General features: G+C 40.0%; 4 protein-coding genes across 4 annotated transcripts; 2 read left to right on the plus strand and 2 right to left on the minus strand.

Annotated features, from left to right (window-relative positions):
- The first annotated feature begins 123 nt into the window (after positions 1-123).
- On the plus strand, positions 124-6,791 carry snrpd1 (small nuclear ribonucleoprotein D1 polypeptide). Its single transcript, XM_072447102.1, has 4 exons — positions 124-247; positions 729-805; positions 2,796-2,987; positions 6,605-6,791. The coding sequence occupies exons 1-4, from the start codon at positions 234-236 to the stop codon at positions 6,679-6,681; spliced, it is 360 nt and encodes a 119-aa protein (XP_072303203.1). The 5' UTR covers positions 124-233; the 3' UTR covers positions 6,682-6,791.
- Positions 6,792-7,733: 942 nt separating this feature from the next.
- ggcta (gamma-glutamylcyclotransferase a) lies at positions 7,734-10,028 on the plus strand. The gene is made up of 4 exons (XM_072447103.1): positions 7,734-8,026; positions 8,983-9,128; positions 9,190-9,322; positions 9,714-10,028. Exons 1-4 carry the CDS (start codon positions 7,913-7,915, stop codon positions 9,828-9,830), a joined length of 510 nt encoding a protein of 169 aa, XP_072303204.1. The 5' UTR covers positions 7,734-7,912; the 3' UTR covers positions 9,831-10,028.
- A 208-nt stretch (positions 10,029-10,236) lies between these two features.
- adnp2b (ADNP homeobox 2b) lies at positions 10,237-17,081 on the minus strand. The gene is made up of 4 exons (XM_072447446.1): positions 16,791-17,081; positions 14,244-14,379; positions 13,715-13,810; positions 10,237-13,637 (listed from the first exon to the last, which is right to left on the minus strand). The coding sequence occupies exons 2-4, from the start codon at positions 14,349-14,351 to the stop codon at positions 10,851-10,853; spliced, it is 2,991 nt and encodes a 996-aa protein (XP_072303547.1). The 5' UTR covers positions 14,352-14,379; positions 16,791-17,081; the 3' UTR covers positions 10,237-10,850.
- Positions 17,082-17,823: 742 nt separating this feature from the next.
- Positions 17,824-23,594, minus strand: azin1b (antizyme inhibitor 1b). Its single transcript, XM_072447448.1, has 11 exons — positions 23,402-23,594; positions 22,605-22,748; positions 22,180-22,375; positions 21,930-22,103; positions 21,592-21,764; positions 21,301-21,514; positions 20,841-20,915; positions 20,544-20,709; positions 20,355-20,464; positions 19,814-20,031; positions 17,824-19,039 (listed from the first exon to the last, which is right to left on the minus strand). Exons 3-11 carry the CDS (start codon positions 22,279-22,281, stop codon positions 18,964-18,966), a joined length of 1,308 nt encoding a protein of 435 aa, XP_072303549.1. The 5' UTR covers positions 22,282-22,375; positions 22,605-22,748; positions 23,402-23,594; the 3' UTR covers positions 17,824-18,963.
- Positions 23,595-24,665: the final 1,071 nt, after the last annotated feature.

Genomic DNA, 24,665 nt, shown 5'->3' on the forward strand with positions numbered 1-24,665 from the left:
ATTAATTGTTAGGTCTTGTTTATGCTAACTATTTCAAAGTAGAAAGATTCCAACAAGCGTCTGCTTCTTGTTGTAATACATTTTCTTACCAATACGCGGCGCTGTGGATAAAGCGCCTTTGACCTGACGTCATCTTTTAGCGACAAAAACGTATATCTTACAACAGCGGCCTGTACAGGAGAGCTGCAATTTTTCTCTTTCGGTGGAGGATTTGTCTTTAATCCATCACCAACATGAAACTAGTTCGGTAAGTGGATATGATATGAGTCTAGTTATTTGGAAAAATGCACAAAAATCTGATGGATTTTACAACGCGTTTGGATGGAGTTGGATGTTTAAAGATGAGGCGGGAACAGATGAATGAACAAACCAGGAATTGAAGTATGTTTTAATATGTTGGGAACGCACCATTTTCTCTTACAAAGTTACTTGAACGTTATTTGGAACTGCTGTAAGTATTATTCTGCTAAAAATAAAGGCTATGTGCCTTCAGTGTTTTTGAATAAATGAGGCGTCTTTGTTTTGGTGCATTTGTCTCAAACGTTGCTAGCGGTGGCTAATGTTAGCTATTTCTGTTTGCGACATAATTGTTAGATTTAATCTTGTTTATTGCAAGTTTTGTTGTACATTATCTGAGTACAATTCACGATAACGCTCAAAAGGTCGCGATTCATTCACTACTCTTCAATAAATGCAGCAGTTTAAAGTGTTTTCCGTTTGCTCTACAGTTTTCTGATGAAACTCAGCCATGAGACTGTTACCATTGAGCTTAAAAATGGCACCCAGGTCCACGGCACCATCACTGGTAAGTACTGAATGTGAAATTCTGGCTAAGCTTGTATATTAAAGTTAATTTTAGGCACGTCAGTTATTGGTGCAGTGTCTCCAGACTCAGACCTGGTCTACCGTTTGTGAAACGCGTGTGCTCAATCTGAAAGTGTAAGATTTGTCCAAACTATAATCTAAACGACTGCAAATGAAGGAATAAACGGCTCAAAGACCTTCCATCCTTGAACTGTGTTACTTGTGTCTCTTCCTCTGTTACTAATCTGTACTCTGTATATACATTTGTTATCCATGGGTTTCTGAGTGATGGAAAAAAGTAAGTTTGAACCCAAATGTCATATCTTTTGACTGGTGAAAATTGAAGTTTTTCCATATATACTAGAGATGCACCGATTGCAAAATTCTTGGCCGATTCTGATTTTTAAGGAGGTCAGACCTGCCAAAATCGTTTTTTCCCAATACCGCAGACTACCCAGTATTTTATATATATATATATATATATATATATATATATATATATATATATATATATATATATATATATATATATATATATATATATATATATATATATATATATATATATATATATATATATATATATATATATATATATATATATATATATATATATATATATATATATATATTACGGACGGGACACATAGAGGAAAAAGGAGTCCATTATTCCTGCAGAAGATGCAGCTCATTCATCTAATCTTCATGCTCCAATGGTTCCAGATTGAAATCAAATGAACTATTTTCATAGAGTAATGTATACATTTGTAATTTTACACATTATTTTGAATGAGCTGGAACCCTCTGCAGGAGAGGAAGCAGATGGACCGTGAGGAGAAGGTCAGTCCCAGAGCGCTGCCAGCACCTCCCTCTCAAAGCTGGAGGACTCTGGCTCCAGGGACCTCTTTTCTAAACCGCCTTGTTGAATATTTTTATCGCGCTGAAAAACCTATCTTTCATCCCAAAGGACTAATAACACATTGCGCAACGCATTAGCATCTTCATATTTGGCCCTCCACATGCTTCTGTAACCAAACAGAATGCCAAAACGCACCCTACGCGCCGCGCTCCACGCCGAAAAAGCAGGAATTGCACCGCGGAAAACGCAGGTGTTCAACGCGCGTTTACATAGACTTTGAATGTAAACTGGATGTTTTGGCCGCCGCGGTCTGGATGAGTCTTGCTAGTTTTTAGCTGTTTTGCTCTGGGTGCGACGAGTTGGCCACTGTCCAGGGTGTACCCCGCCTAAGGCCCGAAGTCACTGGGATAGACTCCAGTCACCCGCGACCCCGAAAGGGAACAAGAGGTAGAAAATAGTTGGATGGATGGCTCTGGGCGCGTTGAGCTGCTACGCACCGCGCAGGCGGGTCAGTTTGATCGGCCGAAAACTGGAAATTACGACATGGACCGGCCGGTCACCGATTCGGGCCGATTCGACATAAAACCGGCTTTTTTAATCGACGGCCGATTGATCGGTGCATCTCTAATATATAACGCACTTTTCAGGCTATAAAGCGCACACACAAAATTTACGAAGAAAATATAAATTGTACATTATCTCATGTACGCTGTAACATGAGATATTTACACAAATATAGTACATAATAGTGACACACCAGTCAGTCAGTGAGTCTGATTGTAATGAAACACCCAGCGTTTTGAAGCTTAAGATATATAGAACACGTTCTTCTATTGTCTACTGGCGTCTTTTTCTACAGTGACAACGCTTGCGGTTCCTGCTAGAGTGCCCTGCGGTGCCCGTTTTTCGGTAAACTCTATCAATTAGACACACCGTTGTATGGGCCGCAGGGTTCAAAGCATGGGAAAAAGCAGCGGCTTAAAGTCTGAAGAGTATGGTCTATATAATGCGAAGTTGAAGCCTACCTAAGGAGCGTCCTGAGAAAAATCTGATCAAACCTTTTTTATATTTTCAAATGGGCCTTTCCGTTATGCACCTTTTTTCTTATATTTCCCATTTGTTCTTTTCAAAGGTGTTGACGTGAGTATGAACACTCATTTGAAGGCTGTCAAAATGACCCTGAAAAATCGGGAGCCGACTCAACTGGAATCCCTCAGCATCCGTGGCAATAATATCCGATATTTCATCCTGCCTGACAGCCTGCCGCTGGACACCCTGTTGGTCGACATCGAGCCTAAGGTCAAGTCCAAGAAGAGGGAAGCAGGTTAGTGTTCAAGTGAAAGGTTTAGCTTTTACGTTCTTTTTAAATGGCTAAAGTGCAGTCAAGATTCAAAGCTATCAGGACAAAATCTAATTTTATGTAATTGTTTTACTGATGCTCAGTGGCTAAACACGTTTAACATATGCACGGTTAAATACTTTGCACATAGATGTATCTACAAGCGGACAATATTGCAATCGTTTAGTTGGAGGTATATTGTCTAATGTTTTAAAGGCCGTAAAAAAGCATTTTTCACTTCTTGTGTGATATTTGAAAAAATCTTAATTTCCTTTTTAAAACAATGTGGACCTGTTTTTAAATTGTTTTTTTAATATCTATTACCAGGGGCACTCATGTCCCAATCAGATTTCGGGGCCTCAGTTTGACTTTACTTATAGTGTGTCATTCAAACAATAGCGAAAGCTGTAAAAACTCACTCAGGATTTCTGTGTTACATTGCATTTCTTATGGCATTTCAATTTTGTCTATGTATGGTGTTTTCTTCATGAATTCGAAACACATTTGCACCGAAAATGGCCAATAAGAAGTTTTAGTTCCTTTAGAATATTAATGGGAGTTTGAAATGCTTCTTCCAGGGTTCATATGGGTCCTTGAAATCATTGAAAGTGCATTCAATTTAAATTTTGTTTTCAACATTTGTCAAAGTGCTTGAATGTTCAACTTTTCTATTTGTGTTCAATGCGTTTTGAATTAAAAGCGCTACTAGTGTGAAGCTTTTCGCCTTCGCAGGACAAATGAACGTCCTGTGGACGAGCCGTGAATGAGCTTGCGTTTTTGTGCGTATTAATGGCTTAAATAATGCGTGAATTTGTGTTTAATAACTTGTTTTTCAAGTGTGGGTTTTTTTGCATTTATTGAACCCAAAAATGACATGATCCTGAAGTGAAACTTCAATAACTTTTCATAACGGTGTCTGATCACATTATGACAAAGGGACCAGTGTTTTGTATGAATTTGGAGACTTGGTCCTAGACCAGTGTATTCAGTCTGTTTCCACGTTCAGGCCCTCATAGCGCTTTACTAAGTCATGTGATGGATGTGTCTTGTTTAAGCGGCCCACTGTGGCCCTATATCAGGGCTGGGCAAACAACGGCCGGGCCACATCCGGCCCGCCAAGCTTGTCCAAGTAATTTAAAAAAAAAAAGTTTTTTCCTTTTTTTTAGACAAATAAAATAGAAATACCACAAATGGATTCAATAATATAAATGTAAACTCATTGACCCCTCTTCTATGGTGTTTTATGGCGGCTGGTATCCAAGTGTTACATTACTGCCAGACTTTATTCTTTAGACTTCAGTGTTCTCACTGAGGGGTTTGAGTATGGCGGCACACCATGCTGCGGCTGTGACCGGCCATGCTCAAAAGATGCCGCCAGGTATTAAGATCATGACATGTAGGCGCTGGCTCGCACGGTGTACGGAGCACACCTCGCACGGCGCTCGCTCGTACGGCCGATCTTAGCGAGCGAAAAATGTTTTAAGTACTTTTCCCGAGCGCCATCGCACCGCCATTGTTCAACCTCAGCCCAGCGAGAACACTGGACTTTATTCTTCAGACTTTATGGCGGCTGGTATCCAAGTGTTAGATTACCGCCAGACTTTATTCTTTGGACTTTATTCTTTAGACTTCATTCCTCAGAAGCGCAGGAGTCCAAAGCCGCCATTCTTTTTAGAGTTCATTCTTCAGTTCCAAGCCCACGAATTCCAAGCACATGAGATCTTCCTCCTCCCCATCTTCTTCCCATCATTACGATCATCTTTCTCCAAACCGGGTTGTTTTCAACCGCCTAGCGTCCACAACCTTAGCTCCAGTTAAATTCACCTTTACTTCATCCAGTCACCATCGTAGGGACGCCTGTGATAACTCCTCTGACCGTGCGTCTGAAACGAGAATGCACACAACCAGCAGTGAGCCATCTCTAAAGACTCTCACATCCTTGATCTCTCCCACTGCCTTATTTAGGCTCGTCGTCAATACCACTGGACTCCACTCCTTAAAGGACGCATTTTCCTGTGCAAGCTTTATAATCGCCCTACACCCTTTGCTCTCATTCCCGATATTAGCAGCTTCATCCGGCTTCTCACTAACCCACTGCCAGAACCCTCCGACACAGACGAGCCAAAGTACATTTTATCTCTTGTCCTTCCATGCTGCGCAGTCCTCTTCTTCCTCCCCATACCAACTTACTCTTCTTCTTCTTCTATGGTGTTGTTTATGGCAGCTGGTAGCCACTTAATCCTTCCTTGTTGCTCTTTTAAGTGTATTATAATTTATTAGTGAGATGATCCCCATAATAACACTCGGGAGGGGCCTGAAACTTTAAAGTCACTTTTCTTTGGCTCACTAAAAACAGATTTGTGAAGAATAAGACTTCAGAACCTTCTTCTTCACGCTTGTGAGTTCCAGCACAGTCGGCGTTCCTCACTCTGCCTCGTATAAGCTCATGCAGTATAGGAAGTTATTTGCGCTGTAGCTCTAGAGTGGACCTCTGTGTGTAACCGACTGGTCTTTTATCCAGGTTTATCACGCCTCGCGCCTGGAGATATTTCTGCAGTTTACTGCAGATTCCAAAAACAAATTGAAAAACTAGCCCAAACACGCCTTTGGACTTTTATTGCACCCTGGAATTTGCTGAAATCGGGTGTCACAAATCAGCTCTTCAAAAATGAACAGTGTTTTGTCTTGGTTGTGAGGGAAGAAACAACATTTTAGTTACTTTTACCCAAATTACAGTATAGCTACTTTTCTAAAATGTCCTTTACTACAGGAAATTTTTTCGGATTTGCACAAAATGTCAAACAAAGCTCACTTTACGAGTGACCAAGTCCATTTCTTTTGCTTTTTTTTAAATCATATTCTCAAAGTTAACATTGGGAGAGAAATCCATTACATCAAATATTGTGTTAATATCAGAAACTACAGTTTAAATATTTTTCTTATAGTAGGCCTGTTTCTTTTTTCTTAAAAAAAAAAAGGAAAACAAATGGGTCTGCAAACAAAACACAACCAAATAAAGAAACTGAGATGAATCAAAAGACATCCCACAAATCAATAAAAACTACAACTGAACTCAAATAAATGTAGCACTTTGCCCACAGTCTGTCAAATGTGTCCATTGTGATGACTATTTGTTTCCCCATTTGTCTAATGTCCAATATAATGACACTCCAGTCCTTGATTGTTGGTGTGTTTTGAGTCATCTTTTTTTGCGATTGCCTTCTTTACTGCTGCCAAGAGAACGCTCCAGAGATGGAGCAGGAGTCCTGAGGCCCAAATACATAGTTCTGAAATCCATTGGAATGATGATGTCATAAATTGTTTGTACGGCTTTATTGATCTCAGTCCAATACTTGTGAACAGCAGGATGATCCCAAAACACTTGGTGTTTTTGTACATCCTGATATTGGGCCGATCAATTGGAGAAAATGTATCACATTAGGTATGGAATTTTCTGGTTTGGTCAAATGTTGTTGAACATGATCTGGTTCCAAATACAAAGGCCCCTCCCCTTCTCAGCGTACAAACACTTATTACCACTTTGTTTTAATGGCACAAAATGCACGTTTTAAATTTTGCTCTGAAATTCCTGTCTGTTCCAGTGGCAGGGCGTGGCAGAGGCAGGGGTCGAGGCCGTGGAAGAGGGCGTGGCCGAGGCAGAGGAGGTCCGAGGAGATGAGCCACTCTGCACACAGCTGTTTGTACAGGATTTTTGTGTTTTTTTTTTTTCAGAGACATGGTTTTGTGAATTGTTTTGTACATTAAACTGCTCATAAGAGTGAAGTTGAACTAGTGTTATTGATTCACAATTTCATTAATTTCTTTGCTGTTTAAATAAAAAAAAAACGGCTCAATAAAACATTAGTCTTATAGTTTGTCTCTATACCCTTTTTTTTCTCAAATAACTAATGGTTTTAGACTAATGGCTTAAAATGAAGACACTTCAAGGTTTTCTGCTTGGGAGAGGAATTGACTTTGAAGCACTATTTCTAAAGTCCAATCCTTCTGAAGTTGCTGACAACAGCAATGAAATGGACCTAGTCATTTTGCGAGGGGGAAACGACACCTTAACTACCACGTGTCATATGGTTATGCAGAGCATTTGGAGCCATCAGAAAAGCATCGTTAAGAGCTGAAGACATCACACGCTGGGCTAAATTGTCCTTACAAGATAATCAAAGGTTTGTGGGCAGACATTTATGAGCATCTATGCCAAAGAGCGTATGAGAAGTCTTGATGCCTATATATTTTTTGAGGTAGGCATATAGTCATAAATGTTCTTTTCAATCTTGAATGTTGAAATGTGACATGAGGCAGCATCATGAGCTAGAGTCAGCAGAGAAAAGACATCTAGTTTGATAATAAACAATCATTATGCTAACTAGGCCTACATGAACAAACCGTTTATAAAATGACTACTTTAATTTTGGGCTCCATGTCTTGCCATCTTGAACTCGTTTGACAGTTCGTGTTTGACTCGGAGGGAACTGTTGTGATTTTGGGCGTTACAAAAATGAATTGAAACCTTTTACTGCTGTTCTCCTGTAACATCCAAAAACTGCTACTTTCTGGCATCAATACTGTTTTAGTGTCCGAGATCGATCAGAACAACAGCGGAGTTGAGGTGATGTTTCCGGATGTTCCCCCGTCGCCATTGACCCGGATGTTGTTCCGTCGCGTGAAGCTGTGTATTTCCGCCTTGGATCTATTCTAATATCATGGATCTATTCTAATATCATGGATCTATTCTAATATCATGGATCTATTATAATATCCGCGCGGTGTCGGAAGCTTTCACACGGAGCGGAAATGGGCGGGATTTCCTCTAGGATTTCAAGTGTCGCGCGCAGACAACAATTCAACGCGTTCTCTTCTTTAGCTCACACTCTAAGTCATTACAAGTGGAAAACATGTCCAGAATGGACGAACACTTCATGTACTTTGCGTTTGGAAGCAATTTGTTTGGGAGAAGACTTTGGCTTAACAATCCTTCTGCATCATTTCACATTGTTGGACGACTGAAGGTAAATAATCTGAACATATCCGACGCTGGGTTTCATGTGACCTAACCCATAGCATAAAACAAATACTTTCTGCACCTCTTCATTTGGCTGCCAACCGCCATTAAAAGTAACACAACATTCTATAGACCAATAATATTGAATACAGATCGGTTTAAGCTAAAATCATACATTTAAAATTCAAGGTTTTGTTAGAATACAAGAAGTTAATGGGTTTAGTCAACCTTTCAGTTATTTCACGACAAAATATTGTGTAATGTTGGCGTGCTCGTTTATGAAAGAAAAGGGCAAGAATCAATCATTAATATATTTGGTATTCCTTCAGTAACAACCTGGCTCAAGAGCCAGGTTATTGTATATTGGTGGTTTTCAGATTGTATGAAGCAGCTTCACAAAATCTGAAAACCACCAATATTTTATGTAGTTTTTTGAAGAGAGGAAGGTTGGGGTATTATAGTATTATTACATTGTCGATTCAGGACCTTCATTCGATTCACCACGATTCTTATTGACCAATTCCATGTCATTGCATCTACTTCAGTGGCAACAAAATAATGCTAAATATTGTATTTTGTCTCTTAATTGTTGCTAGTTTAAGTTTATCAATTGAACAACTATAGCCTAATTTTGTTCATGGCATTTGTTTTTTTTTTTTTGTTCTCTTATATTTGAGTTAAATCATCTTCCATGTGAGCTTTAGGCATTTCGCATGTGCTTCTTCCATCTGTTACTGTCTGTGTGTCCGCGTCTGCGTCCGTGTCCGTGTGTGCTTTTCAGCGTGCATCTGTCCATTTTGCAGCGAGACTGATGCATATCGTGACATTTAAGAATCCTCTGAAAACACTGAATGATTCATAATTCATGCTGAAATCCCATATATTGACCGTAAAAGGCGTTATGTTGAAGTAAGTTGAGCCCTGATCATCTCTAGTGTTGAGTCTGCTCCATCTTTTGCACAGGACTATGAGCTTAAGTTTGGCTACAGTGGAGATAACGTTTCCACCTCTTGGCATGGTGGGTCCGCCACCATCGAGCACTGTCCCGGTTCTGAAGTCTGGGGCGCCGTCTGGACCATAAACAACGCAAATCTCTCGACCTTGGACAAGTGAGTTTATGTCAAATTGTTTCGCCATCAAAACATGTCTATAACACTCCACATGCTCCAGGCAAGAAGGCGTGGCACGTGGACTACACACGCCTCTAGAAGTGTCTGTGGAGACGGAGTATGGGCCACAGCTTTGCAGGACGTACCAGATGAATCATTTTCGAGCAAGCCTTACTTCACCTCAGTACAAAAAGGTAAACCACATGACTAACGTTAGTCTTTAGTCTACTACATGAGAAGTATCAAGAATGCCTTACAAAACCTCTCCTGAGCCGCCCTCGCTGTGTGAGGGAGGTTTCACAGGTCTTTCCTTCTGAACATGTCATTCAGCATCCATAATCATGTGCAATACTGTGACATGTCAATCATCCTGGTGCAATATATGATGCCGTCCATATAACAGCTGTAAATAAGTTAAGTGTTTTTATAAGTTATGTTTTTAATTATTTACTTCTGTGCCTAATCTGTTTCTGTACGCTATACTAAACTACTCATTGCTTCCATTTTTAAAAGTACTGTTGACAATTGTAGTGGTTAAACCCTAGTCTTAATGTGTGATTCCCTCTGCTCCTCCTGGTCTTTTAGGTGGTGTGTTTGGGGGCGGAGGAAAGTGGACTTCCAGCAGAATACCTCAACAAACTGAACAGCATTGAGACTAATGGCTACAGTGGCCCCTCCATACTAGATGAAATCGACATATAATGTGTGCTACAATCTCAGCATCGTGGGTCCAGCCTCGACCATTTGCCCAATGTCTCTCCCCTCGCCCTCCCCATTTCGCACTACAGCTGATCTGGCAAATTAAACCTCCAGGCCAGAAAATCCTTTAAAAAATATTAATAAAAAATATATTTTTATTTGTCTTATTGATTTAAGTGCAATCATGTTCTTGAAATAAATGTACAATGCAGCTCAGAACTCCACTGTTGTTTTGTATATTATGGTAACAACCCATGCAAAGGCCCAAACCCCCAAAAATCAAGTCTATTCTGGCGTACTCAATACACTTCAACTATCATGGCATGCAAAAACAAGATATTTTTGGGCCAAATTATTTTACATTTTAGAAAACAATTTTATTTAACTGTACAGAGTTGCCTTAGCCAGGTTTTACACAGCAATGCTTTATGAAATAGATTTGAGTAAGAAATATAGTACAAAAACATGTGAGGGGACATAACTCAGGAAATTATAACACTTTCTATCTATTGAACATGTTTTTATAAAGACACTGAAAAAGTACTTACAACAAATACACATATTTAAAACATTGACTATGAACAATGTCATGCAAACAGTCAGACAACCAGATGCCCATAAATGTTTAAAATCTGATGGCGTTCTTACGGCCCAACATGTCAACATTCAAACACTGAAAACAAATTCGATGATTGTAATGTGTGTTGAATAGGAAAGAGGCCAAAGCACTTTAATGGCATATGGTAAAATTCAAAGAATTTATTATGTTGATATCCTAGATTTGAAAGTGGAAACATAAATAAATGTTAATTTAAAAAGTGCCAGAATCTTTGCTTTAGTTGAGATTCCAATGGGGGAGGGGGTGTTATACCCTGTACCTACAGCGAGATGTTTGATGTCCATTACAGAAGCCAGGGCAATGTGTGATTGGACTAAACACTATAGTCATATTTCAATTCAATGTTATGAGTGGCACAAAACCCTTTGCTTTACTGCGTGACAAACGTTAGACGTAGTTATTTTTTAAATCTCTTTTTCATCTTCAGATTGAGGTTGCTCGGTTTCCATGGGTTTCTCAGGTGCCTCCTTCTGTTCCTCGTTTTCGACCTCCATGTGCTCTCCATCAGTGTCCTGCTCAGTTTGGTCAGAGGTTTCAGGGGGCTGCTGTTCAGGAATGTCCAGGTTGTGTTTCATTTTCTTCAGTTCAGTCATGCTAAAGCCGAGGAGAACAACTGCTCTATTGTTCTTAATGGTCTTCATACATTTGCTGCGGCGTGCGCCAAAAATGGCAACCAGCTCTGACTTTGACATGGACAGCCTTCTGCACAGCTCCTCAGTCTCTGCTTTTGTTGCATGCGGGTTACAGTTGAAATATTTGATGCAAAACAGTCGGCGTTCATCTTCATTACGGCGCTCAGTTGTTGTGGGTTCTAAAACCAACTTCACGGCGGGGTTGACCTGAGGTTCTGGAGAAGGCTTTTCCTGCACGTGTGGCTCTACCTTGACCTTTTGCCGCTCTGATCTATCATAATCCAGTTTTTGGCGTTTGACCGCCCTCTCTTCCCTTTCTCGTTTGTTGGCCTCCATAACTGCTTTCAAAGCTTCCTCGATTCTTTTTTGAGACTGCACCTCCTCAGAGGTTTTAAGCTGCACATTTGGATCTTTACGGACAGTTCGATCCCCCAGGGCTGAAGCAGGCGCTAAAGCTTGTTTAATTGTCATCCCCTGTGGCACTTGCAGGAAGTAGAGACCAGGCGCTCTAGTTGTCATCTGTTGAACCGGTTTTGCAGGAGTAGCTCTTGTTAGAGTCATGGTTGTTCTGGCTGGTTCTGGTGCAGGTTTGGAAGGCTGTGGCTGCTTGGGGGAACAACGGCAGCGATGTATGTGAAGCATCACCGCCTGTTGCGTCACCTTTCCCGTGTACACACCATTGCAGTAGATGCACTTAAAGGCCTCGGACTTAAGAATGGCATGAATAGTTGGTGCAACGAAATGTTTCTGCTTGAGATGCTGGAGGTGTTTAACTTCATTTGGAGACTTTTCATCGCAAAAGGGACAATAGGTGCTACTGACTTTAGCAGGCCCAGTGCTGGGGTTGGATTTGACGCACGGCCTTAATTTAAAATACATGTGTTCGTTTGTACTTGTGATGAGGGCCAGATGAACCTCATTGTCTCCCAGCACTTCTTTTGGTCCAGTTGTCTGGACATCAAAGTGTGGGAATGAAAGCACACCTGGACTTTGAGTGAATATTTTGCAATTCAGCTTCAGGAAATCACTGTAGGCTTTGCTTGTTGGATTGTGTTGCTTTACATGTTCACCTAACTGTTTGATTGAAAAAAACACAGATGGGCAAGACACACAATTCAAACCATGCAGCAGGTGCTGGAAAATTGTTGTCTCAGTGACCAAAATCTTGCATGTTAGACATTTCATGGACTTATCTGCCATTTTCTTCAGGAAGGGTGCTCGAGCAACTAGATGTTCTGACTTGTCTGAAGTAGATTTGACCTGGTGCACTACCTCTGTATGCATATCAAAGACATTAGAAGGGAAGAGTTCATTGCAGTGGGGGCAGGTGACCCATTTCTTAACTTGCGAGTTATTTGTTTGCTCAATGGGCTGAAGAGGAGTGGCTGTGCTTTGAGATGCAGGCATTGTGACCTGCAGTGGTGCAAATGTGTATGTAGGCATGCCATTAACCCTGTTACCAGTTGGTATTAAGTGACTTAGCAATGACTGTGAAGTCAACATTGTACCCTGTAGGGTATGTGGATTTTGGGCTGGAATTTGTGTCGTCGCTGCAGGCTTGACAGCAGCTGCAGCTAGAGGTGTCCCATTGGCTTGTAGTCCAGATGCAAAGAGTATGGGCTGTGGTTGTTGAATGGGTTTTGGTTGAGCAGAAGCTTGAACCATGGGTAATGTTGCCGACTTGATGGCTACATTAGAAACAGTGGGTATCTGGACAGACTGTCCTTGTGACAAAGAACCTTGCAAAGTTATGGTGGCACCAGGTTGAAGCAGGCCTTTAGCTTCAGCACTAGCTAACTGCACCAGAGCAGAGGCCTGAGGTGGCAGAAAGCCCTGGTTACTTCCCGGAGCACATATGAGAGTAGCACTATTCTGAGTTCCTTGTAGAGTCAATACGGTTCCTCCAGGCTGTCCATTGGTTGGTAATACTAATGTGTTAGTGTTTAACAGCTGAGGGTGCTGCTGTTGTGCTTTTGAAACAATATTTGGGAGTGTGAGGAATATTCCATTTCCATTGACTGTTGGTTTGGGGGCATAATTCTTGTTCTCATAAATGTAAGATTGCACTTGTGTGCTAACATTATAGTGTGTTGGTGAAACCAGCATATGATGCAGCATTTGGTCCAAGGTACCCGTGTTCCCTTTACATACTTTGCAGCAGTATATCTTCAGAGTTTTCCCTCCCTGACTTATATATCTATATCCTATATATTTCTCGGCCAGCTTCCCAAGATGCTTCAGAATAATATGCTTCTTCATTGCAAATATTAAAGAGGCTGGGAATCCACATTTCTGACAATTGTATCGCTCATTGGCACGGTGAGTGACTGCACTTTCCTTTGTTTGCTGCGAGTCTGTTGGAGTTTGACCATGAAAGAGGAATGCATGTTTTCTGAGGACTTTGGGGTGGCCAGTGAAAGTGCACTGATTGCACACCCCAAGAGAACAGAGGGACTGCATAAAGGAATGACATCTTGAGACATGGCTTCTGAAATTGTAGACATTTTGTGTGGAGTACTTGCACATGGCACAACACAGACTTCGAGAACGGTAAGGCCACTAAAACACAACAAATGTATTTTTAATGCCATGAACAACTTTTCATGACCCATTTCAAATCAAGGTGCAAAACATACCCTCTTTTCCATTCTTCCATTGAATCCTTCTGTGAGCTCGACCCACTCCGTATCCTCATTGTCATCGGAATTTTTCTCCAAGTTCTCATTAAGACTCTGAAAGATAATGGTGTGATGTTAATTTCTAGCTAAATTTCATGCCAATATATCTACCACACTCTAAAGACCAAACACATAAAATGTCCAAACAGACTGTTAATACAGACCAACCCCCCCAAAAATGTAATTACATTATTACAATTTCATTTGTCATGGGAAGAGCGGGGAGGATGTCACGGCAATTTGGATTCACCCCCAAAAAGGACACTATTGGGGACAACAAACAGTTCTTGCACACAACACTGAGGAATAAATAGATATTCATATTTGGCGGTCAAAATGAAGTCTAAAGAATAAAGTCTAAAAGAATAAAGTCTAAAGAATAAAGTCTGGCGGTAATGTAACGCTTGGATACCAGCCGCCATAAAACACAAAGAAGAAGAATATGTCCCTAAAATGTGCGAGAGAAATTTAAAAGAAAGTCACATACCTTGAGATATTCCTGACAATCCTCAAGGCCGATATCACTGAGAACCTTCTTAACAGATTTTCTTGCTTTCCGAATTTTTTCCACACTTGTAACTGGGATTTGATACATATTTCCTCCTGGAAGAGCGGGAAATGAGCTGTAAAACATACCAGATTGTCATATTTTTTGGTAAAGAAACAATTGCTGAATAATTACCTAGGCATTTAAGAACGCTCAACTTTACAGTAATCATTGCTTTTATGACATGATACTGATGTAGTGTTAGTAGTACTATACTAATCAAAACTATTAGTAACTAGACAATTGATTGAGCAGAATTAAAATAATCCAATACATTCTGACCTTTGTTGAACAATTTTATTGAATAGTCCTGTAGTTCCTTATCAGAAGTATAATGACTAAAATGATATTGGAATGCGAGGTTCCATAGTGGGGCGGTAGTGCCCACTGTGGCGCGGTAGTGGGCACAGTGGCACAGTGGGGCGGTAGTGGGCACAGTGGGGCGGTAGTGGGCACAGTGGGGCGGTAGTGGGCACAGTGGGGCGGTAGTGGGCACAGTGGCACAGTGGGGCGGTAGTGGGCACAGTGGGGCGGTAGTGGGCACAGTAGCGCCCACTGTGGTGGAGTGGAAAGGAGACTGGTGTGTCTGTTTTGGTAATTTAGGTATCGAGATATGTATGAAAGAGTACACAAATTTGTACTAAACTTACAGAGGGAGTTACATGGCTAAAAAAATACTCTCTTACAAGTAAAAATACTGCTACCGAATTTGTAATATTTGTAAGTAGAAGTATAAAACAGGAAATGCTACTACTAAAATTACTACTACTGATTACTTTTAAATAGTGTTGCAAAGGAATGAACATTCACCGTAATTTCCAGAAATGTTCTCATGGGAAAATTTAAATGGTCAAGAAGCTTATAAAAACATATTTATGCTGTTAATTTGCTTTAATTCAATCACTGACTTATAGAACTTATTTGAACAATTAGCGGTTTTAAGGGAAATGTACTGTTCACTTCTACTCTTTACACTCACTGTTCAACTTGGTTACGTTAGACCAGTCAACAAACTATTTTTTTGTAAGTGAACCCAAAGAAAGAATTTGTGCTTGGATGTGACTAATCAGTTTTAGGTTGTTTGAGACCATTTGACACTCTCTGGTCGATCCTCACAAATGCATTCGTTTGCCCGGATGCCTAAAACGTCTTACTCATCAGGCCCTTGATGGATGTTTTGGTGCCGTTTCTCTCTCGGCTGTGATTTTGAAAACTCAGTTGTGTGTAATTCCATACTTTCAGGTTATTATGCTGTATATTTTAAGTCCTCTAGAGAGAACCTTCAGGGGTTTATTAAAATTAATTACTGTTAATCCTCAAATTTTTCATCATTCCCATTGAAATTTTCAGTTTCAAGTTTTGTTGCCCTACTTTAACATTAATAGCATTTTAAATATCTCCTTTAAAAGAGATGCAAAGATCAATTGACCAACTGTGATTAATTGACAACAAAAAAAAAGTTTTAAAATCATTGTACTTGTTATTTGGAAAAAAAAACTTGAAAACACGCCCGAAGACCCTTTTAGACAAACAAAGACTGCATCACTTCAAGGACTGGGAAATATAGTTAAACAAATTTAATTGTGATCCAATTCCCATGGCAATATGCTATTTTGGTAAAATCCCCATATTGTGATTAATCAATTTTCTCAAAGATAATATTGCTAATTTTCATCAGCACATTATATGTGAATATTCTCTAGCTAGAAGCCTTCAGACACATTTGTACCTTAATTTGGTTGCGGTCTTAAATGTAGGTTACAATAAAAATCATTTGACTAGTAATTAATCAATACAAATAATAACCGTTAGTTGAGATCCTACTATTTTATACAATGCAATATATTAACTGTTTAAAGCTGAATACAGTCGTTATCAACCACAATCCACATATTCTCTGAGCTCTGGCTAATCAGAGCAGGCGATGCTGTTAGGTGTCTGTAGGTGTAAAAAGGAGCAAAAACAGCATTGGGACGATTAGGACTTGTACTATACTCAGTCAAATATTTTTAATATAATGAAGTACAATTACACGATTAGTAATATACTTCAAGTACAGATTTTGTCGTTTTTTTAAAAGCTGTTATACCAACCATCTACTCAATTACAGTAACGTGAGTGTTGTTTTGTAATTAGTTACTCCCCACCCCTGGTATGCTTATGCCCTATCAAGTTTCGACTTTATTAAAGTCATGGAGAGACGAAATGTGCAAACTATAAAATACACCTAAGAAAACATTTAAAAAATTAAAAAATCTACGTGAACAAAAAAACCTGTCCCCGAACACTATAAAAAGCCTGATATGTCATCAACAGCAACAAGACGTGATCACAGTTGGATTAGTTTATGCGACGCAGGAACAGCGCGGTCCTTTCTCCAGAACACATCTGTCCATCAACATCGGGCTGTGCCTCAAAACAGCTGCATTTCTGACACATGATCGCAAATCATTTATGATCCGAGGATGCTCTCAGCAGCATATTTACCTCGTCCAAAAGCAGCAGTGTTGATAGTGGCCGCTGTCTCCTCCACCGCCGTGACCGCTTCACCGTGTCGCTGTGTGCGTGCGTCGCTGGCTGCGTCTACCGCCGGTGCCGCTCACACACGGGCATCCAAACACTGCCACGCCCCTGAACGCGCCGCGGTACACGTCAACTTATGAAGTATGAACCATAAAACTGCAAACCTCCTCTGGATACAAGTTATTTCTGCTCTAGCTTTTGTCTCTTTCTTCCACTATAGAGGAAAAAATGGCGCTCAAGTTCAGGATGTGACGTATTGCGTCAAATTTGCATATGGCCCCAAACCAACCAATGGGAACAATTTTACTTAAAAAACGATAAAAAGCGTCTTACTTCAAGTAAACATTGTATATTTTTGTTCAAGAACAGTTATGATTATATATTACTGCGATACTTTCTAACTTTTTTCACGCATGTAGTTGTTAAAAGTCCCACTGGTCACACTCCATCAAAAAACAAGCATGGGGGCGTGGTCAGCCAGCCCAGTTTTTGCAATCACGTGATGCAAGAATGGAGCTAGCCAATGAACTGTCGAGTAAACGAGCTAAATGGGCTGGGCTTTATCAGTGACGTCAAATCATGCCACTTTATTGACCAATGACATCAATACATGATTTTGATTGGCTGAAATAACGATCGAAAAGTATTTGTGCTAATACATGGTAACAGAAAAACAAAATTTGGTTTCATAAAAAAAAAAAAAATCCCAGAAATGTTTGCGCTTTTTGTTTTCTTGCGTTAAGCGGAACAACCTATGAATTGCGCTATACGCAATATAGTCGTTTATTAGCAAAATTAATAGATTTGCCACACCATCTATATTTAAATAAGGGATATTGATATTGTATACGTCTAATAAACTAACGCTAGCCATTTTTCACCGCAAGTCAAAAGGTACCTTTGAAGATCTTCGTGGCATTACAATTTAAAGAAAAAGAACGAGACACAGAACAACCTCTGACTAAATTATCAAAAAAAGACACAAACATTAAGCAAATAGTTTCAGTCAGAAATGTATTAAATTATCAATTACTTTAACAAGCACAATTTACAGTCAAAACCGGGGTATGGTCCATTAGTGCCTTTGATAGCAAGTAATTAATACATCAGTATTTAATAACAAAAGGACAGGATTTTAAGAAGCTGTAGATGTTTTTACAGACTATGGCTGTAAATAAAGCCGTTCTGCCCTCGGTACAATTGGAAGGCATGAGGGAAATGTTAGACCTTGGAGGCAGTGCAAAATTTGCATGTACAGCTTGAAACTTCATGCTTTTTTCCTGGTTCAATGCATTTTTCTTTTTGCACCAATTCATATATTGCAGCAGGACAATTTTTGTCTTTCAATTACAAATTCTAAGAACAGTAGGTTGGATTTCAGGCAGCCACATTATTTCATTAGCTGTGACACCTATAAATCATCCTTCATGCCTTACAAACAAGTAGAGGCAGCAATCACAAATGTCAATTACAATACCTTTAATTCATGAAGTTTTGAAATTAACACATTCTGTCAGGATTCATGAACACTGTTGGGCCACAGCATAACCCATGGCAAAATATGGCTAGTTCTGCAGCAATTGGTCAGAATTAGACATATCAAATAATAAATATATTGCAATATATTGCATGTTGAAATTAAACAACAAATAAATTATTATGAAAGCCATGAATTTCTTTACAATGCAAATAATTGGGTCTGCTGTACAATGTCTGTAGACACATGATCTAACACTTCAAAAAAATCTAGACAAACCTGGTGTGGTCAAGACACGGTTTACAAGACTGTCAAACAGTTAATAATTAAAGAAATTGGTTTAAATTAATTGTGCACATTGTAAACTGAATTTGAGATAGGAAAAAACAATACCATCTCTACAGAGTCGTCCATTTTGTTGCATAATGTTTTTGAGGTTATAACTACAACAAGAAGTTAATTAGAGGAAGGAGTGTTATCGAGGTACCATATTCTCTCCAATGGATAATTTACTTTCAAGTCCAATTAGTGTGTACAACACAACACTTTCTGAGGTGGTTGGAATGTTGACCACTTTGAGACCCTTGTCCTTAAACACCACGATGACCTCGTTTGTGGTGGAGGTCTGTGCAACATTACAGAGGACAGGGAAGGTGGCATTTACGCACTGTACTGGCCCATGGTGAACATCTTCATGGCACTGTCCAACGAAACACCAGCCTCCTGCAGGTCATCCCTATGGGCAGCAAAAACACCTGGGTCAGAAAACTGTGGGTAGTATCAAGTTCTTTAACTTGAGAAACTATTAGAACAAATAATAGTTTTATCACTATAATTTTAACTTCTGTTATACATTCAAAACAACATTTGTTTTCCCCCTTTTCAGTGAAGTGTTATACTACATTCCAACTAATTAATATATATATATATATATATACACACACACACACACACACACACACATATATATACACATACATATACAACTGTACACATCCTGACAGGTTTGCCTTGAAGGTCTTCAGCATGTTATGTTTAATGCAATGGCGGTGTGCGTCTCCGGGTCCAAACAACTTTTCTTAATAAACAAAATTTAGAAATCATACCCGATTCACAAAAATACTTTTAGTAATTCTAAAAGTGAGTTGCTGTAAGAAGTGGCTAAAGCTAGAGTAAACTGGAAACTACTTCTGATTTACCATCAGTCTTTTCTAGATTTTTTCAACTTCTCTGTCCATCTAACATGCATTTTAACATAATTTATGTAATGCATCGGGTTTGCTATGATGCATTATACACCAGAAATATATTCTTGATCTAGACTGTGGCAGTGCCTTCAGACCGTACAAATGGAAAGAAGGCTTATTAGGATTCCTTAGTTGTGTGTAAATGACAACTACATACCGTACTTTTCTAATACCTTTCTGGGGTACAACTTTGGCTACACTACCCACCTCTGCCCTTGTTACACGTTAAAACGGACACTTATTGAACACTTATGGATACTGACCAGTCAGAAATGGACATTGTGTAGTACACAGGCAGCTGAGAGGAACCGGACAGACCAGTGGAGTCGTCCAGACCAAAGACGCCCATGTTGGAAAAGATGAGCCAGTCCCCCACAAACAGCTCAGGCAGCAGGCAGCGCTCCACCACTTGGTCTAGTGGATCCAGAGACGGACCCCACAGGCTGGAGGGATACGCTGCTTCTTCAGCACACAGCGAATGCTTCAAGGTGAATAAATATAATACCAATTAGATATTGGACATACTACAAAATATTCAATAACCAGCTTCAAACAATTAGGATAGAGGTCAAAGTATATTACAATGCTATGATCAGGCAACACTGAACAATCGCTCTCATGTCAGTTAAGACATTAATGTACTTCTATGCCGTTCATAATCTGAAAACATTCGGACACCACTTTCTCAAATAGTTACCAAGCATGACCTGGCACTTGTACTACTTTCTGGGAGTCAATCAGGCAACCAGATGAGTGATTTGGCCTTGAATAAAAGTCCCCTCTCCTGAGAGGAGACATACTAACCTTGTGCACTGTAGGGGCAGCAATTGAGTTTCCCAGCAGCTTTGGGCTGAATGAACCATAAACACCTTCATTCATATAATACAGGAACTCTGTATTATCATTGTTCTTGCCTGGAAAAAGTGCATTGGGTCAGTAATGCAGTATTTCAAACTTATTTTTATTCAAAGCGTTGACATCACTGACACGTACCTTGAACAAGACCATCCCAGAGACAAGTTGCTAACTTTTTGCCGATGACATTAACCGCCAAATTTAAAGCGGAGGAAACGTAAAAGCTGCCTGGCTCTGCAAGCACTTGTGTTCCAGTCAGTGGAGGAAAGTAAGCATCCAACAGCGGTCTAATTATAGACTCAACCTGCAAATTAATCACACATTAGTTTTAAGTTCCAAATGGTTACTACGGCAATGGTCCTCGGTTAGTACCCATGATTTGTGGTTCTATACAGCTACTACGGGTCATAATAATAATTGCAGTAGCAATTGTACCTGTTTGAGCTGAAACTCAGAACCACTGAAACCTCCACCTATGTCCAGGATGTCCATGCTGAAGCCGAGCTCCGCCTACACACAGGTAGAAGTCAGAGGTCTTAAAAGTCGTAATCAAAGAACAGCAGCATAGTTTTATGGCCGTGGCTGCAGAGCCGCAGCGCGGTCAAATGGCCCAGCAGTTTCAGGAACCGCGGCACTGCCATATAGCCTCATGGCTAACCCTAACCCGGCGCAGTCAAATAGCGCAGCAGTTTCAGGAGCCGCGGCACAAAATAACATGGCAGTTTCGGCCGCGCGCCGCGGCTCTGTAGACACTCCCTAGTCCAACTTTGTCCAACACAAATTTCTCCACAAGGAGACAATAACGGCTAATCTAATCCAAGTCCCTTTATCTTGGTGTACAAAGTAAAAAAAAAAAAAAAACATAGACCACAACAGTGAAGGGAAAAGTACTGACCCCCATGTCAAACACACAGCGGGCATCAGACAGCGCATGGGTGTAGGCCTCCTGTGCGTCTTGGCATGAAGTGGGAATATGAAATGTCACCCCAGCCACATGGACACCCAGCTCTTTCGCCGCTTCCAAAAGATGGCGGCAGCTCTTCAAAGAAGAACCAAAAACCATGCTGGTCTCCGCTGCGTGAGCGTCTGTGGTCAACTGTACCAGTAATCTACAAGAGTTCACAAAAATTAAAAAGGATATTTTGACATAGAGTTCAAATTCTTTAAAAGACACAACTGGACTTACTTTGCGCCAGGATGGAATCGAGAAATCTTGACCAATTCAGCTTCATTTTCACAAACAAGGAGCTGAATGTTGTTCTTGGCTGCATGCTTGATGTGGGCCAACTGCTTGCAAACACCAGATAGAATAATATTCTCTGGTTGGACACCATTCTCCAGGACCAGGTTCACTTCACCCTGACGAAAAAACACAAATACTAAGCAGAGTACAAAATGTATAACGTTATGTAATCACCCATTAGCAAATAAGCAATTAACAGTGACCATTATGCAATCATAAAATAAGTTGTTCTGTATTAACAGGGATTAACGGGGTATAAAAAAGATAAGCTTCCCTTTTACCTTGTTAGCACATACAAAGCCGAGTCCCAAAGAGGCCAACACCTCAATCACTAAAGGATTGTTGTTGCATTTGACTGGGAAGTACGGCTGTAGATATGGCACAGTGCTTTGCCAGCACACGTGCTGTCGCATTAGGGCACCAAGGTCCGCCATTACAAATGCATTTTTCTCAGCCTGCAAAGAAATCACAACTTAGAATGAGCATTTGGTGCAAGTTACGCCATGACCAGACTAAATGGTATGAACTGACCAGAGCCTGCTCGTAGATGTGTCCATCAATGACGTCTTCAAGCGTCACTCCTCCCTCCATTAATTCAATGATATAGCTGGGGTCATCCGAAAGTCCCTTCATCTCAACCGTATTCCGCAAATCCAACAATCATAGGAAAAGATAACAAATCAGAGGGTCACGACTGAGCCGATGGGTCCTGATGATATGCAACAGACTGTAAAAAAAAAATATATATATATATTTTAAGTGTGTGCTGGAACATGATCTTCTCCTGAGACATATGGTACTTGTGTTATTTTTGCATTGTATTGGTAGTCAATAGTAACAATTACACAAAAAGGAAAGACTGATGGTTGTACAGCATTACAGTCCATGTCATTTAGTTTTTGCCACAGAACTAAAAGAAACACGTAGATATCTGAGAACAAAAATAGGACACTCACATGGACAAGTCAGGAGACGGACTTGTCCCACTATCAGCTAGGATCCCAAGGTGGCTCAGCGTTGAAGTCAAAGTGCTCCCGGTAAAGGGCCGCCCCTAGGCCCTCCGAGAAGCGCTCATACACTGGTGCAGTAGTGGGGGAGCCCTGGAACCAAAGCAATTAAGATTACTAAGTAGACGAATCATCAATAACAAAATAGTATTAAAATGTAACGACAGTCATATTATTTCAGACATTAAAAGGTAAGCTGGGGGTAAAAAACAAAAACAAAACAAAGGCTTTACAGTCTCGCAAGAAAAACTTTGTTTTGAATTAATAGAGCTTTAACATAGTAGCCAGGCAAATACGAAGTGCGCATGCGCAGTAGAAGTACTAGGGGTGTCAAAAGTTGACTAATGCGATATTAATATTGAACCGCGTCAGCAAAGTAAAACCTGGAGGCCTCGTGAACATAAAATGTCATATTTCGTAAACAGAGAATACGATGGCAATGAGTAAATGTGGCAATTGCGTGGAACCACATTGAGCATGATTATGACGGTCTCGCGTCTCTATTTCTGTAGCGCTTCGGGTCAAAATTATAAACTGCATTTGGACCAAAATATAACACAAACTCAGTCGTGAAGATCCCAATAACCCACAAACAACAAAAAGATGGTGTCAAATACAACGTATAGCAAAGAATTTTAGAGGAAATGACAATGAATCAGTCCGTCATGTGCGGCAAGAAGGCAGAACGACCAGCCCGCCATGTTATAGTCCGTTTGATTCAGTCTCAAGAAGTCCATTGTACTTACGTGAGATAACGGCTTGAATGTTTTGGAAAATCGTCTTCTCTTTTTCGGCGGAATTTTTAAAGAGTAGTGGACACAACGACGAAAGAAAGAAAGGCGACTGTTTGGGCCATATGTTTAGATGGAGGACGGTTTGATCGCGGCTTTTCGCTCTGCTGAAGGAGGAGGCGGAGTGAAGCGCAGACGGAAGCCGAAGAGGAAAAGTAATCAAACGGCTCAGGGGCGGGGCCGGTGCTGATCTCATCCAATCAGTGAAGAGCGTCGCCTAAACCGTACCAAATATGTATTTCCGAATGACTTCCACCCATAATATCATACATCCATGCTTCCAGCGCGCTGTGGCTGTTTGTTCAGTTACATAACATGAACCTCCGTAGATGGCAACTCCCTTAGTCAATCAATCAGTACAAGTCATTCGGCTGTTCCATGTTGACGGGACAGCGGGTTCACAACAACTCATTTATTAATTTAGCCAAGACAAACGGCAATATCAATGTATGTGGCAACACAAGACAACAATCACCTGTTTCATACTAACAATTCCTAAAAGCATTGTGCTTCAATTTTAATTTCTCTTGAAAAGTTTTATTGCCATTGTCACTTAACAAAGCAAACATAGACATTATATTATATACTATATATATATATATATATATATATATATATATATATATATATATATATATACACAGTATATATATATTATATATATATATATATATATATATATATATATATATTATTAGTATTATTATTAGTAGCATTACTAGTATTAGTAAGCATTGCACTTTGTCGAAAGGTCTTTTATTATCTGTTATTTAGTCGCCTGTTTTATTATGTTTAGATACAAGCATTTAAAGTCATTTGGTCAGTTCCTTTTGTGACAGTGGGTCAAAAGGCAGACTCAGGCCATCACATGACTCTCGGGATGCCTCTGCTGTTTTCGCAGCATCTCTCAGCTGTTCCACTTTGCTACTGTTATCTGTGCTGAAAATGTAAATGTTTCTCAGGACTTAAAAATAAAAGTTAAACAGCACATGAATAATTTGTTGCAACAAAACAATTATGGCATTCAATTTAATAGTTTGTGTTTTGATGAGAATAAAAGTTTCCAATATTTCCAAATATTTAGATGTTCTCTGTACACTTTAAATTTAAGGAACAACCTGGCAGTTTGGGCTGGAAACCGTAATGATTGCATGTTGCTGTAAATTAGCATGAGTTTGATTTATTTTTGTAAATGAAGAGTGGGCCTGCAGCTAAACCT

This window comes from Eucyclogobius newberryi, unplaced genomic scaffold (genome assembly GCF_026437365.1).
Source record: "Eucyclogobius newberryi isolate DKJ021-1_F unplaced genomic scaffold, fEucNew1.0.hap1 SCAF_16, whole genome shotgun sequence".
Taxonomy (NCBI): domain Eukaryota; kingdom Metazoa; phylum Chordata; class Actinopteri; order Gobiiformes; family Gobiidae; genus Eucyclogobius; species Eucyclogobius newberryi.